At 44.5% G+C, this 17,434-nt stretch overlaps 1 protein-coding gene across 2 annotated transcripts in view; it reads left to right on the top strand.

Annotated features, from left to right (window-relative positions):
* USP40 (ubiquitin specific peptidase 40) overlaps positions 1–17,434 on the top strand; it is a 570,914-nt gene that overhangs the window by 326,706 nt on the left and 226,774 nt on the right. For both annotated transcript variants that reach the window (XM_069225530.1, XM_069225531.1), the window contains one exon: positions 9,918–9,992. In XM_069225530.1, coding sequence (XP_069081631.1) covers positions 9,918–9,992 — 75 coding nt within the window. The remainder of the gene's footprint in view (positions 1–9,917; positions 9,993–17,434) is intronic.

Here is a 17,434-nt window from a genome sequence, read left to right as displayed (position 1 = left end):
TCCCTTCTTTGATTCCCCTAAAGCTATCGTTAACTTTCGATATTCCCGGGCTGTCACTTGCTATGCTTTTTGTGACATTCTCTATTTTCTTTCATAGTGGTATTCTTTTCACTGAAATACTTTTTAGATTTTATCACAAGGCCATTCTAGACATTTTTCTCAAAATGTGCTCAGTGTTGCATTTGAAGTATAGCTCCTCTTTCTTCCCTGGAGTTTTTTTCTCACCGTCTAGACAGTTTTAATCTTATGTATCTAATTTCTCATACAGCTGATGAGTCCCATATACTGCTAAAAGTCTCTTGCTCTTTTGGCATGCTTTTTCCTGAAAAACACTATCACATTTGTAGTGGGGAAACTTTATCAGGTGTGCCAGGGCAGTCGGATTACTGGGTTCAAATTATAGCTACGAGACCTCATTGTGTCATGGGCCTACCCTGTTTGTTCAAAAACTGAATCCCAAAAACTCCATTTCATCCCTTGACCTCGGGGAGGCAAAATCAAGCAGCCAAGGCTTACCCAGTGTGGAGGTATTGGGTAGAATCACAGATTCTCAATAAGACGTATAATATTTATCTATTATTCAAGGTCAGCTGCTCCTTTAACTTAAAAAGGGAAAGTATTTTTTCCTGATTCACAACACAGTGCTGCACATACATAACAATGGGCAATCAATACACTGTTATCAATGCAATAAATCACTGTGACAGGGCGACAGCCAGAACTGTCCTATGGCTAAGGTATCTCATGGTTATTCAGTGCAAGTTAGGTCATTGGCAGGTATCTGATTGATACCATTCTTATTTTACCACTAGGCCTCATATATCCTTCCCTAAGTGACTGTGGTTACCTAGAGAGTAGGTAGGCCCAAGCCTTGGTTCTACCAGTGTGTCTGATCCTTGCACACTGCAATTCTGCCTTTGTTGTTACTTCGGCAGGCTGTATTAAAGCACAATAGGGCATACCTAGGGTTTCCATTATAGAATGTACATTTTAACTTTTTACTTGTCTTTTCGTTCATGTGATAATCCACTGGGAAATCACTGTATATGCAGCATGTTTCCTGTAAACGTTGCTGCCATCCAGTCTGTATACTCCATCCAGGCTAGGCACACAGACCTCAATGCCCTAGTAGTAGGATTCTCCGTGACGACCTCTCTCCTCTGGTGGGCATATCGTTGCATCAACACTGCACCTCTGACACAGTGCAACACAAACAGTGGTTGCATTCTAAAAACTGCCTCTGTGCTACATTCAACAGAGGACCACTTCTGCTGGGATTGTCCTAGAACATGTGCTCTGTGGCCGAGATGTAGCCATGCTGACTTTTTTTTAAATGTATTTATTGATTTATTGATTTTGCAGTAAACACAGTGGAAGCAAAAAAAAACAAAAAAGGAAAACAAAAAAATACAATTTAACATCCCACAAGCCACATCTTGTATCTGTTTTGCATTGTGTTATACACACATTTATGGATTAGTAAGTACATTGACTAGGCGCCCCCACCTCCCTGCCTTTGTCGCCCATTCTGTATTGTCCAGCATGATTATACTTTTTGCTAAAGACCAGCTGTGGTTGAAGCAGATAGCATACGTCTGGGTTCTGGAGAAAGTATGTGTTCAGTGATCCCCATATATCCTTAGGACGTGAGGTGGGGGGCTGCAACTCTGCATAAACCTCCAGCTGATCCTTACAGTATAGCAGGTCTGATAGCCATTCTTTGAATTTGGGTGCCCTACCTCTCCCCCTTCTGCATGCCACTCTCCGTTTTGCCAGTAAGAGACCTAGGCCTGTGTATCTACAGTGTGCACCCTCCAACTCTTCTGTATACCCCAGCTGAGCTTTTTGTGGTTTAAGCTTTAATGGTGAAGATATCATGAGGGATATTACCCTTTCGACTTCTTTCCAGTATCGCAGTACCGGGGGGCATAGCCAGGCCAAGTGTAAAAACCTGTGTTCTCCATCCAATATCTAGCGCAATTTACTTCTGGCCATAGACCATGTTTATGGAGCTTTATGTGTGTGTAGTATAACCTGTGTAGGAATTCATAGTGTATAATTCTCAACCTACTGCTAGCTGTGACACTACCGGTCTGCTGACAGCTGTATCCCCATTGTTTGTCCGAAAGAGGCATCTGCTGCTCTTCGTCCCAACCCGCCCATGCACCCCCACTGACCATCGGCTGCTCCTGCTGCATGTGGTAGTAGAGTGTAGAGACCAAGTGTCATGGTGTGTTTGCTTGCAGCAGTATATGGAATGTGTTCACATTGGGTGGCTCCAGTGGGAAGGTCTGTGTAATGTCTCTGATGCTGTGCTTGAGGCGGATATACAGGAAATTATCCAGTGGAGACTACAGCATACTGCTTGGGAGTGCATCTCTTTCCTGAAAGTGGGCATCTTCGTACAGGTCTCACCATATAAGAATGTTTAACTTTGTTAGTAATTGTGTACCTGCTGTTTCGCATGTAACTGAGACTGCTCCTTGTTCCAAAAGTGGCATGTACGGCAAATGTAAAAAGCTCCTCCCTGCCCGGCTAGCTATCTTTTGCTAGGCTCTTTGCGTGCAGGCCACTGTGGAGTCTCGGGGGGAAGTGATTATCATGTCTGGCCTCAGATATGTGGAGAAGGGGGGTCAAGCCATGTAATCCTGCTCTATTGCTAGATGCATGCCATGTAAGGGGGTGGTCGGTACCAGTAATGCGCAAAGTTTGCCTGCGCGCAGATGTAGTAAAGCTCTAGATCAAGGGTCTCAAAGCCCCCTTTGGAAAACAGTTGAACGAGGATCTCCCATTTTAAACGTGGATGTTTACCAGACCACGCCAGTCTAATCATTTGTGTTTTTAACAGTTTAAAGAAGTGTTTAGTTGGTGGAAACGATATATTTAGAAATAAATAGAGTAATTTGGGAAGTATGACCATCTTCATTAGCAAGATGCGGCCTCCAATCGAAATGGGTGGGGAGATCCAGCGCGTGATGCTGGATTGTATACTGTCCAGCGCCATCCCATAGTTTAACCGCATTAATTCTTCCTTGTCTCGAGTGAGCTCTATGCCCAAGTAGCTAAGATTCGTGTCTCTCCATTGGAGGGGAAAATCTGACCTGAATCTGGGCGTGTTTAGTTAGTGGGTAAATGTGTGATTTTCCCCAGTTTATTTGTATACTGGAAATGTGACCAAATCTTCCAAATTCCCGTAGTACGGGGCTTAAGCTCTCTGCTGGGTTTCTGAGGTAGAGTGTTATATCGTCCGCATATAGTGAGATTGGTATATGTCTGCTAGGTGTACGGATAGCTAAGTGATTGTGATGCTGATGGAGTTTGGCAGCCAGGGGCTCCATTGCGAGCGCAAAGAGCAGCAGCGACAGCAGGCATCCCTGCCTGGTCCCCCTTGCTGTGTGGAAGAGTGTCAAGCGTGCTCCGTTGATCTGCAGGGTTGCTAACAGGTTTGTATATAATAATGCAATCCAGTCCCTATATGCGGGTGGGAAACCCATGTGTCTCAGTATGATAATTAAATAATCCCACTCTAGGGAATCAAAGGCCTTCATGGCATCTAGGAATATTGCTGCTGGGGGGAGTTCGGGGTCTATGCTTTGTTGTAGGGCAAAGAATGTACGCAGGTTGTGCAAAGTGGACCTGCCTGGTACAAACCCTGAGCCCTGCTGACTCTGACCTCTTTCTTGCAAGGGACGATAGCCTGAACTGCACCAGAACGGCTTCCTGTCTTCCCAGTACTTCTTACCCAGGTATGGGGAGTTAGTCTGTCCCAATCGATTTGGCAGTGGGAACTTCCACAGTGCTCTGAATAATGTAGATAGTAATAGATAGGACTGTACGAACATAATATCATCACAAATATATTGTTTATCTTTTTCACCATTTTTTGTAATGCTGGTTACCATGCTTTGTCTAGTTTGCCTGTAATCGCGGATCATGTTTTATGAGTAAGAATACGATTGTTGCAATACATGTTGAAAATACTTTTTCACATCTTTATTGTGTCTAATCTTGGGTACGCAGTGTGATGACTAAAGGGAAGATCTGTTTACACTATTTGGTACCCTGGAATGTTTAGGGGTTCGGGTGGGGGCACTGTGAGCTAGCCAGGAACCTTGTCAGCATTTCCTGATTGTATATGAGGATTGAGTCCCTATACGCTGACTTTTATGTTTACCAGATATACAGTCCTACTTAATTCATAGGAACCGTATAACATGGTGTCACCAACGTTCTAGGTCAAGTACTTATTTAATGGGTCTCCTTAGTAGTTGTTACGCGTGCTCAATGTTCCTCTTTTCACTTTAATAGGGAGACGTCCATGGTATTAGGGATTAATCCTCCTCAGCTTAATAGGAAACCCATATATTAGTCTGTAGGTTCTTCAAACTTGAACCTTTGAAAGAATTACCCTGCTGTAGTGACTTCTCTGAATTCCACTTATTAAAATGGCGAGCATAATTAACATTCCGGTTAATTGTGGAAATGCTTTAACAGCATATTTAGTGCAACAGGAACTCCTTAAAGGTGGCGATGTTGCTGTTGTCATAGAGGCCCATGAAGCATATAAAGGCAGTTTTTTACTTATGGGTTGATTTTTCCTGCTGTAAATGCAAAGACACAAACATTTCACACATACGATGAGGCTGCAGCACATAACCAATACAGAATTGCCATTAATATATATCAGGAACATCAGAATTGGTTCCAAGGCGCCCTTCCACTTGACCTACAAAATGGAAGACTGGGTCCCCTAAGCAGTGATGGGGCGATCAGGCCAGTTCTAACTGGCTACATATCATGCCCAAATTTGGTACCATTAAATGATGGTGACCTCCATATCTATACACAGGTTTAGTTAGACTAAATAGTCACCTTACACTGTTTGTTATACAAACAATAGCAACTGTTAAAGCAAGGGCTGTTCAAGCTGTGCAGCCACAGCTAACTGTGCCAGCAATTGGTCCAGTCACTATTAATGCGATTATGGGTAAGGCTCCCACCAGACGGAAGAAGATTCCGTTCTGGATTGCTCAAGAATAAATCAGCTTGAAGCAGTGTTTCCACATATGGGACCCCAAGATAAACATCGGATTCTCACTATGTGCCTACCACTTGGTGTGGTTCCCCTGGTTGAAGATTGTGCCACTTGGGTCAATTTCTTTGCTGCCATATATACCATAAAATATGGTACACCATTTAATAGACGTTTTTCAAGAGATGCTAAAACAGAAAGAATATGGGGCTACTCCTGGCCTGGAATTTGGGATACAATTAATTGGCAACTTCCTCATTATATTAAGTAATATTAAAGGGGAGGCAGCAGCACTGGCAGTACGCCAACGCCTTTCGCAAGTTCATGTGGCAGATCAGGAGCGCTAACTAACAAAATTATTGCAGACACATATACCTCTATAGGTCAAGATAATTTAGGCATCAGGCGTAATAAGTCCCTTATAAGGGCCCATTTGATATTTTTGGTCCTACAGAAACTTTACAAATACTGCAGGTTTCCAAAATATCTATTGATTACATCATAATTCCTGGTGATATCTCTGTTGAATGGAAAGTGGACACTATAAAAATGATGCTCTCCAAACTGGAAAGCTACACTGTATTTGAAACTGAAGATTTGTATTTGAATTCTGCTAATTATGGTGAAATGTTTTGTTACCCTCATTATGCTCATCATTATTACACAGAGCTAGTTCTCCATATCTTTTTAATCACAGTGAAAGAAAATTATGACACCACCATTGTGTAGTTCAAAAACATACATGAGAAAGTTTGCATATTTTTTCAGGACACAACTCCTTGGACCCAAGTTCATATTATTATAAGCGTACCCCTTCCCCAGCAAAGAAAATCATGGTAACACAAACTAAATTGATTTATTCAGATTCATTTATACCTCAACTGACACTACAGGTTATGAATATTGGAAAGATAATATTGATTTGAAATCAATTTGGGGCACACTTCATTGGCAAATACAGGGCATTCAAGCTTTCTTTAGAGCCTGCCTCATACCTAGACAAATGATTTTCCTGAACAAAACAGTGCAACAAACAACTTGCATGGGTTTGGCTAAGATTAATTAAATGAATACACCTATCATTCCCTCCATTGCACATTTTGACATTGGGCAACATTTTGCAAACTTCACAGAACAACAACTAAACAACATGATTCAGAATGGTACAGATACTTCTTTAATTTCAGGTCCAGACAGGTGATTGGTATGGCCAGGCAAAACTAATGGTTGACATTCACTTTTTTAAACTCCTCTTTGGGTTTTAAAGCTAACAGACCAGACCCCGGTACTTGCAGACATAATATTCAGGGGTAGTTACCACCTATAGTGTAGGGAAATTGTGCCAGCAATAGTTGCAACATTCCACGTTAGCTGGAGTTAAGGAACACCTATCTCCTTTCTGATGTCATGGATTTACAGGATTTCTTCTTAGGTCCTAGATCACCTTTTGAAGCCTGCAAAATGTGTTTGTGCATTCCGTGAGCACCCTGTAGTCATAGGTGTATGTTTCTGAGCATGCATCACAGTCCCCTTTTCTAGGCAGCATCTATTTCGCGCAAGGGAACCTCTAGCACCCCTCCTCAGCAGTCAGTCAGCACCTTCCTTCAAAACCTTGCAGGCAACTTTTATTCTGTCAGATTGCAAGAGGTTTCATGTTGCTGTTCTCAAATATGATGAGAGGAAGTTGACAGCGACCCTATCCCTGGAGCACAGAAGAGTTTCTTAGTCTCCAATGCTGCAGCACCCTAGATTCCAGCAGAAAAAGCTTGGTACTTTACTTGTATTATGTTTGTAGACAGAGTTTGTGTTTCCACAACTCTGGTTCTGGGGTCGGATTCATGTTGTTAATTAAATATATTAATCCCGTTCTGGTCCAGCCATATGTTTTTTTTTTTGTATATTTTATTGAAAGTTTCAGTATAAACAATTATCAAAGTTATTTATAACCATAAACAGCTACATGCAGCACATCAGATCTATTTCATCCTAATTTGGCCAAGGCGTAAACCTATTGTTTGGCTGTTCTTCACCCTCACAGATCAGCCATACACATTCCATTTGTACATTTGCCGGCCATTATCCCTCCGTTCCACCACTACCCCAGGTCCGCTGCCCTTCACCTGGTGTTATAGATGAGCGTTTTTGGTCACCCTCCAGGAGCCCTCCAGTTTTTCCAATTTAATGCTGCAGGTTGGCACACTAATTTGTCTGCTCTGATTCCCCAATCCATGTTGGACTCCCATTCTCATATTGTTCGGGTGTGCTGCTGCCCCATCTGCGGATCAGATCTCACCTGACCGCCATCAAAGCCACGTTGCAGAAAAGGAGTAAATATCGGTCTAGATAATAATTCCCCCAGATTCTCAAGGACACCAACCGTGGGCCTACCCCATTCCAGTAGGACCGGATCCTGGAGCAGATCCTGATTGTATAAAAAAATGTTCCTTTCTGTCCACAACGTCGTGAACAGTGGTGTGTCACATCTCCTGTTACCGAATGACCTGGATTTAGTATAGTGTTCCCTACGGAGCAATTTTAGCTGAATCAACTGGAACCTTGCCCTTATTTCCACCTCACGGGGTAACTGCACACCACTCCACAGTCGGCATCTTCTAGTCTTCCTGGATCACTTTTCCATTTTAGCCTCTGGGGGTCCATCGATGGGAGGCAGTTCCAGACATATTCCCAGTTGCACAAGAGCATGGGACAGTGTTGTGAGTCTCCTGTCAAAAACAAAGACACAAACGAGGGAGAGAAATCCCCACTTGACTAACGTGTTGTGTGTAACATTTCTGAGGAAGAATGAAGCTGAAAACGTGCAAGGGGTTTCTTTACACCACTGAGAGGCCCTACTTTTCTTATCTCTCGATCCCAGAATTCTGATCCAATACGAAGCACCACCTCAGAAATGATTTGGAGAAGCCTTGCAATTTACATTACTGGCTAGGCTTTCCTCCAGCCTCCATCTTAGATACCACTACAGTGTAGAAAATTAAAACGGACTCGTCGGTGGCCACTGCCACCTGTAGCACATGCTCCACACACTTCTTGCTGCATACACATAAGTCACTTACACTCACTTGTCACCAAATGTCCTGGTTACAGTGGGCTTGCAGTCCAATTTAAAAACAAAGGAGTGACTGTTAGGCAACTCTGCTTGGCAGGCGGCCGTTAAAAAGGCCACTGTCATCTGGCCCTTCCACCATTGTCCGTCCACTGTAGTCCGGTGAGATGATGGTAGTCACCCTCCGTAAAGGAAGGTTCACATGGTGCCACAGATGTGATCCTTGGGCCTGATTTTGTGCCACATGAATCCCTCTATGTACCTACGGTTGTCGCTTGTGCTGAATTGAGAATCTGTAAACTCACATAAATTTGTTATCGGGAACCCATTACAAGGGTGCATGTTCTGTAGAGCCATGCTGGGAACCTTTTTGCTCCCAGCAAGTGAAAAATATAAAACCATGCTGTATGTCTCTTAAGAGATGTCAAGGGTTAGATGATACATAGTGTGAACTTCCCTCACACCTATCTGAGCAAGCTTGAGGTGCACTGGTGCATGGTGTGTAGTACTGGTGGACAGTCGTCTAGAGGCAGACACTGGAATTTGAAGAGCTTGCTCTAATGTATGATGGACTTAAGTGACCCTAGTGCCTCATGCGAGTAGCTTGTACTGCTTGGGAGTCATTGTGAGGGTTTCGCACTGGTGGAGGTTTCTTGTGATCTTGCACTGGTGCAGGCCTGTATGAGAGTCTCGCACTGGCGGAGCTGAGGTGGGGTGGCTGGCACTGACTGAGGACTGCAGGGTTTAAATGACGACCAGTGTGATGGAGTAGGTACTGCTACGGTCTTTTGATATAGTCTGGTATTTAGCACTTTTCGTCATGCCACTTTTTGCTGTGCTCCAAGGTTACTTATGCCCTTTGAAGGTCTCACCTACTATACATCTTGTGCGCCATCAGCTGTGAGGTGCATTGTTAGCTTACAGTGGGCTTGGTGCCTGCCCGTTGCTTACGATTGTTTGGCTTCAATGTCACTCTCATTTCTCTAATTTGCTTACTTCTTATTCATTAGCGCCTGTGGGCTTTCATTTCCTTTTCTTGTGTTTCCTCCTCTGGAGTATGGACACATTACGGTGTCTTTACACTATTTGCTTTTATTAGGCACTAAGTATTTCTATTTTTTTTTAAGCACTCTACCAGGGTATGTCTTTCCAGCAAAATCCCTAATGTGCTTCTCTTCCTCTCTCTGCCTTGCTCTTTCACACCAGTGTGGTTCTCTCCTACTTACATCCCTGATGCATCTGCTTTTCTCCCCTACCCTTTATGTTTCACGTTGCTCTGTTTCTCCTGTTGGCTCTCCCCGCATCCTTCGCCCTGCTTACCACCACCCATCTCTCTCCCAATACCCATCACCTTACCGTCATTCTCACCCTGTCTTGCTTCTTGTCCCGTGTGCTGCTTCAGCTATCAAGAGCCCAGAATGTTGCATCCAGGGCTACACCACCTGCATTCACCAGTTTTACTTTTTATTTGCTGATCCAAGTTGGATTGGTAAATAAAAAGGAAAAAAAACTGCTGTCATTTTGTAGGTGCTCACATGCTGGGTGTGATCGCCTACAAAGTGATGCAGTAGGCTTTTTTTCCTTAATTAGCCTTTGAGGAATGCTGTACAGCATGGCTAAAAAGTTCCAAAGATGAGAATTGTTGTCTTTAACGTTGCTTGTTAACTCTAGTTCTAGCCTTAAATATATGGCATTGGTCTCTGTAATACTGAGTACCATTTGTTGCCCTGATACATTGTGCTACATTTTCCTGCATCCTCCATTGTCTGTCTTGAACGTAAACCACTTTTCTCTGTGTGATACTGAGCTTTATGTCCACAGGTGGCATCCCTAAAGGAATTGAAGATCTGCAGTGGGGACACTCTTGTTGTCACTGAGGGGAGGCTCCCACCAAAGGTGAGTTGTCTTGTTCAGCTCTCCACTATCCCAAACATTTGTTTTACTGTTTAGGTCATCATACTGTTCTCAAGCGCTCCTCATCAGTATCTTCTCCAGTTTAATGTTTCATAACCTAATCAAGTCATGTTTTTGCATCTTTGAGATAAAAATGAACTTCCTACTGGCTTTTAGTTATGACGGCATACATGTCTACCTAGGGCACTTTTCAGCTTTTAGTTGCTCTTTTCGTGGCGTATGGTCCTGTAGGATTTGTTTTTGTGGTTAGAATTTTATGTTTTTCTGTGCACATTTCTTTCACCATATGACTGGAAGCACAGATAAAACATGGCCGGAACATTACAGAGAATGTGTGTGACAGCACTGAGAATAAAACAGAAAGAGGAGACGGTATTGCTCAGAAGAGCGAGAGTAAGAGCACAGGTAACAAGATCCTCCTCTGAGGACAATTCAGGAATACAAAAATGGACAGCACAAAGTATGAGAGATTTAGCACTCAGTAGAAAAGAAGGCAGCACAAATGAGAGAGAGAGGGGTCTAGGATAGGTAGTATGTACCTGAGAAACAACAGAACTTTGTGTCATTAAAGTAGTCAAATGAAAACCATATGCACTTTATGCCCTAACAGCTCACATTTAGGGCAGAAGAATGTAACTGTATATGGGAGAAAGAGGTAATCCACACTAAAGGTTGAAAAGAAACTTCAACCAACTAGAAGAAATATTTTTGGCAAATCGTATGCAGTTAGTAATGGTAGGGGCAAATAAGGGTAAGGAAACAGACATTGGTGTGACTTGTCTTCTCATGTGATCTGTAACTAAAATTGCTGTGTGACCCTTTTAACCCCTTTGCTGCCAGGCCATTTCCCCCTCCTGTGCCAGGCCTTTTTTTGGCTATTTTGGGCAGTTCGCGCTTAGGCCCTCATAACTTTTTGTCCACATAGGCTAGCCAAGCCAAATTTACATCCTTTTTTTCCAACATTCTAGGGATTCTAGAGGTACCCAGACTTTGTGGGTTCCCCTGAAGGAGGCCAAGAAATTAGCCAAAATACAGTAAAAATTTCGTTTTTAAAAAAAAAAAAATGGGAAAAAGTGGCTGCAGAAGAAGGCTTGTGGTTTTTTCCCTGAAAATGGCATCAACAAAGGGTTTACGGTGCTAAAATCACCAGCTTCCCAGCTTTCAGGAACAGGCAGACTTGAATCCGAAAACCCAATTTTTCAACACAAATTTGGCATTTTACTGGGACATACCCCATTTTTACAATTTTTTGTGCTTTCAGCCTCCTTCCAGTCAGTGACAGAAATAGGCGTGAAACCAATGCTGGATCCCAGAAACCTAAACATTTTTGAAAAGTAGACAAAATTCTGAATTCAGCAAGGGGTCATTTGTGTAGATCCTACAAGGGTTTCCTACAGAAAATAACAACTGAAAAAGAAAACTATTGAAATTGAGGTGAAAAAAATTGCAATTTTTCTCTACGTTTTACTCTAACTTTTTCCTGCAGTGTCAGATTTTTGAAAGCAATATACTGTTACGCCTGCTGGACTTTTCTGGTTGCGGGGATATATAGAGCTTGTAGGTTCATCAAGAACCCTAGGTACCCAGAGCCAATAAATGAGCTGAACCCTGCAGTGCGTTTTCATTCTATACCGGGTATACAGCATTTCGTTTGCTGAAATATAAAGAGTAAAAAATAGCTATCAAGAAAACCTTTGTATTTCCAAAATGGGCACAAGATAAGGTGTTGAGGAGCAGTGGTTATTTGCACATCTCTGAATTCCGGGGTGACCATACTAGCATGTGAATTACAGGGCATTTCTCAAATAGACGTCTTTTTTACACACTCTCTTATATTTGGAAGGAAAAAATGTAGGGAAAGACAAGGGGCAATAACACTTGTTTTGCTATTCTATGTTCCCCCAAGTCTCCCGATAAAAATGATACCTCACTTGTGTGGGTAAGCCTAGCGCCCGTGACAGGAAATGCCCCAAAACACAACGTGGACACATCACATTTTTTGAAAGAAAACAGAGGTGTTTTTTGCAAAGTGCCTAACTGTGGATTTTGGCCTCTAGCTCAGCCGGCACCTGGGGAAACCTAGCAAACCTGTGCATTTTTGAAAACTAGAAACCTAGGGTAATCCAAGATGGGGTGATTTGTGGGGCTCTGACCAGGTTCTGTTACCCAGAATCCTTTGCAAACCTCAAAATTTGGCTAAAAAAAACACGTTTTCCTCACATTTCGGTGACAGAAAGTTCTGGAATCTGAGAGGAGCCACAAATTTCCTTCCACACAGCGTTCCCCCAAGTCTCCCGATAACAATGATACCTCACTTGTGTCGGTAGGCCTAGCACCTGCGACAGGAAATGCCCCAAAATGCAACGTGGACACATCAACATTTTTGACAGAAAACAGAGGTGTTTTTTGCAAAGTGCCTACCTGTAGATTTTGGCCTCTAGCTCAGCCGGCACCTAGGGAAACCTACCAAACATGTGCATTTTTGAAAACTAGAAACCTAGGGTAATCCAAGATGGGGTGATTTGTGGGGCTCTGACCAGGTTCTGTTACCCAGAATCCTTTGCAAACCTCAAAGTTTGGCTAACAAAACACGTTTTCCACTCATTTCGGTGAAAGAAAGTTCTGGAATCTGAGAGGAACCACAAATTTCCTTCCACCCAGCGTTCCCCCAAGTCCGATAAAAATGGTACCTAACTTGTGTGGGTAGGCCTAGCGCCCACAAAAGGAAATGGCCCAAAACACAACGTGGACACATCACATTTTTTCATAGAAAACAGTGCTTAACTGTGGATTTTGGCCTCTAGCTCAGCCTCCACCTGGGGAAACCTAGCAAACCAGCGCATTTTTGAAAACTAGAAACCCAGTGGAATCCAAGATGGGGTGACTAGTGGGGCTCTGACCAGGTTCTGTTACCCAGAATCCTTTGCAAACATCAAAATCTGGCCCAAAAACACTTTTTCCCTCTCATTTCGGTGACAGAAAGTTCTGGAATCTGAGAGGAGCCACAAATTTCCTTCCACCCAGCGTTCCCCCAAGTCTCCCGATAGAAATGGTACCTCACTTGTGTGGGTAGGCCTTGCGCCTACGAAAGGAAATGGGCCAAAATACAACGTGGACACATCACATTTTTTCACAGAAAACAGAGGTGTTTTTTGCAAAGTGCCTACCTGTGGCTTTTGGCCTCTAGCTCAGCCGGCACCTGGGGAAACCTAGCAAACCAGCACATTTTTGAAAACTAGAGACCTAGGGGAATCCAAGATGGGGTGACTTGTGGGGCTCTGACCAGGTTCTGTTACCCAGAATCCTTTCCAAACCTAAAAAAACACTTTTGGCCTAAAATAAATTTGCCCCCCCCCACACACACACACACACACCCCGGGGTCGCTCCCCCTGCGTGACATTGGCACCAAAAAAAACAAATCCCCTGTGCCTAGTGGTTTCTGCCCCCTTGGGGGCAGATTGACCTAAAATCGGCCAATCTGCCCCCAAGGGGGGGCAGAAATGGTCTAAATACAATTTTCCCCCCAGGGGAACGACCCTTGCCTAATGGGTCGCTCCCCATCTCTAAAAAACAAACAAACCCAAAAAAAACACAAAAAAATTTGCCCTGGCCTACGAGGTCGCTCCCCCTGCGTGACATTGGCGGGAAAAAAAAATTGGCAGATTGGCGTAGCAAAAATTGCCTGATCTCCCCTCAAAAGGGGCAGAAATGGCCTAAATACAATTTGCCCCCCAGGGGAGCGACGCTTGCCTAAGTGGTCGCTCCCCTTGCGTGAAATTCACGTTAAAAAAAAAAAAAACTCCCTGGTGTCAAGTGGTTTCTGTCCCCCTTGGGGGCAGATTGGCCTCATAAAAATAGGCCAATCTGCCCCCAAGGGTGGCAGAAATAGCCTAAATATAATTTGCCCCTAGGGGAGCGACCCTTGCCTAAGGGGTCACTCCCCACCTCCAAAAAAACAAAAAGAAAAAAAAGAAAAAATGATCCCTGGTGCCTAGATGTTTCTGCCCCCAGGGGGGGCAGAAAATGCCTTCCAAAAAAATGCCCCCCATTAGGAGCGACCCTTGCCCAAGGGGTCGTTCCCCTCATGCCAGTTTCACACAAAAACAAAAATCCCTTGTTTCTAGTGGGCGTTTCAAAAGCCGGATTGCAAGCAATCCGGCTTTTGAAACGCTCAGAGAGACTTCAAAGGGAAGGAAATACATTTCCTTCCCTTTGAAGCCTCTCTGGGCCTCCCCCACGTGATCGAAAGTGAAATGCAAAGCATTTCTCTTTCGATCGCGCTGGAAGCTGAGCGTTCGGTGGCATGTGTAGCTGCAGATACACATGCTGTGCATAGTCCGCCGTCTGGTGTTGGGTCGGAGTGTTACAAGTTGTTTTTCTTCGAAGAAGTGTTTTCGAGTCACAAGACCGAGGGACTCCTCCCACTTCGGTTCCATTGCGCATGGGCGTCGACTCCATCTTAGATTGTTTTTTTTCCGCCATCGGGTTCGGACGTGTTCCTTTTCGCTCCGTGTTTCGGGTCGGAAAGTTAGTCAGAATCAACGGAAAATTAGTCGGTATTGTTTCGTTCGGTATCGGGTTAGATTAGAATCAACACCGAATCTTGAAGAGCTCCGGTAGCCCTTCGGGGTAATTTCGATCCCCGGTCGGGGCCTGGTCGGCCCGACCGCGTGCAACATCGAGACTGATGGAACGGACCCCGTTCCGATTCTGTCCTAAATGCCACAGTAAATATCCCTATACAGACCAACACTTGGTCTGTAATTTGTGCCTGTCACCCGAGCACAAAGAAGAGACGTGTGAGGCCTGTCGAGCGTTTCGGTCGAGAAAAACGCTCCGAGACCGAAGAGCCAGAAGGTTGCAGATGGCGTCCACACCGACAGGACAACAACGGTTCGAGGAAGAGGGAGAAGAAGAAACATTCTCCATCCACGAATCGGATTCCGAAGAATTAGACGTCGAAGAAACCGTGAGTAAGACGTCGAAACAAGCATCACACAGAAAAACAGACAAAGCCCAGGGGACGCCACTGCCGACAGGCCATGGCTCAACCCATAAAGTAGGTGACCGTCCATCGGCACTGAAAAAGGGCGAGCTGGTGCCGAGATCGTCCGACTCAGGTCGAGACACAGGCACGCAGCAATCTCGGGACCGAGAAAGTGCAGCAGAAAAGGGTCGACACCGAGACAGCGGCACCGAAGCTGCTCGGCACAGAGATAGCGGCACCGACGATGGTCGACGCCAAGACGGTACGACACCGAAAAAGAGGAAAATCTCTTCGGAGCCGAAATCAACAAAAGACACGGTTTCGGTGCCAAAACGCCCAGCAACCGAACCGAAAGCCAGTTCCTACTCAGAGGAACAATCAATGTCCTCCCAACTAAAAAGACACAGGTTTGAGGAGGAATTACAAACTACAGACGTAGATCACACTCAAAAGCGGATCTTTATCCAAAGGGGTACAGGGAAAATCAGCACTCTTCCCCCAATCAGAAGGAAAAGGAAACTTGACTTCCAACAACAAGACAAGCCACCACAAGCAAAGGTGGTAAAAAGGGTAACTCCACCACCCTCTCCACCACAGTCAACTCATGTGTCACCGGCACAGACTCCACCACAATCACCAGCTCATACCACCATGAGCCCGGATGATCAGGCAGCATGGGACCTCTATGATGCACCAGTATCGGACACTAGTCCAGATTCGTACCCAACTAGACCCTCACCACCTGAGGACAGTACAGCATATGCACAGGTGGTAGCTAGGGCAGCCGAATTTCATAATGTATCTCTACATTCGGAGCCTATTGAGGATGACTTCCTCTTTTAACACCCTGTCCTCCACCCACAGCCATTATCAAAGCCTTCTCATGCTCCAGGGAATGCTAAGGCACGCTAAACAAATTTTCAAGGAGCCTGTTAAAGGCAGAGCAATAACTCCAAGGGTGGAGAAAAAATACAAGGCACGCAGATTCAGTAGTCGTAGGAGCTTCTCGTAAAAGAGCCAACTCGCAGACATCAGGCGACGCACCACCTCCGGACAAGGAGAGCCGCAAGTTTGATGCAGCTGGGAAAAGGGTTGCAACACAAGCTGCAAATCAGTGGCGCATCGCCAACTCGCAAGCACTCCTAGCGCGATACGACAGGGCCCATTGGGACGAGATGCAGCATCTCATCGAGCACCTCCCCAAAGAATTCCAGAAACGAGCAAAACAAGTGGTTGAAGAGGGGCAAAATATCTCCAACAACCAAATACGCTCTTCTATGAATGCAGCAGATACAGCTGCAAGAACAATAAATACTGCCGTGACAATAAGGAGGCACGCATGGCTGCACACATCTGGCTTCAAACCTGAGATACAACAGGCAGTGCTCAATATGCCGTTCAATGAACAGCAATTGTTTGGACCAGAAGTGGACACTGCAATTGAAAAATTAAAAAAGGACACTGACACAGCCAAAGCCATGGGCGCACTCTATTCCCCGCAAGGCAGAGGCACATTTGGCACATTTCGCAAAACAACTTACAGAGGAGGGTTTCGAGGTCAAGCCACAGAAGCCAGCACCTCACAAACCAGACCACCTACCTACCAGGGACAATATCAAAGGGGTGGCTTTCGAGGCCAATACAGAGGGGGCCAATTCCCAAGAAACCGGGGAAAGTTTCAGGGTCCCAAAACCCCTCAAACTAAACAGTGACTCACAGGTCACACAACCCCTTCACACAACACCAGTGGGGGGAAGACTAAGCCAGTTCCACAAATCTTGGGAAGAAATAACAACAGACACTTGGGTCTTAGAAATTATCCAACATGGTTATTGCATAGAATTTCTCCAACTCCCTCCAAATGTCCCACCGAAAACACACAATATGTCAAAACAGCATATAGACCTTCTAGGACTAGAAGTTCAAGCATTACTGCAAAAAGACGCAATAGAATTAGTACCAAAAACACAAAAGAACACGGGAGTTTACTCACTGTACTTTCTAATACCAAAAAAGGACAAAACTCTGAGACCAATATTAGATCTCAGAACACTAAACACCTACATCAAATCAGACCACTTTCACATGGTCACGTTACAAGACGTAATACCACTACTGAAACAGCAAGACTACATGACAACGTTAGATCTAAAAGACGCGTATTTCCATATACCGATACATCCCTCGCACAGGAAATACCTAAGGTTCGTATTCAAAGGAATACATTACCAAGTCAAGGTGTTGCCATTCGGAATAACAACAGCACCAAGAGTCTTTACAAAATGTCTAGCAGTAGTAGCTGCACATATCAGGAGGCAGCAAATACACGTGTTTCCGTACCTAGACGATTGGTTAATCAAAACCAACTCGCTAACAAAGTGTTCACACCACACAGATTGTTATACAAACCCTATACAAACTAGGTTTCTCCATCAA

This window comes from Pleurodeles waltl, chromosome 3_1 (assembly GCF_031143425.1).
Source record: "Pleurodeles waltl isolate 20211129_DDA chromosome 3_1, aPleWal1.hap1.20221129, whole genome shotgun sequence".
In the NCBI taxonomy this organism is placed as follows: Eukaryota; Metazoa; Chordata; class Amphibia; order Caudata; family Salamandridae; genus Pleurodeles; species Pleurodeles waltl.
Note: the sequence above shows the minus strand (reverse complement) of the source record. Positions and strands in the feature narration are given on the sequence as shown.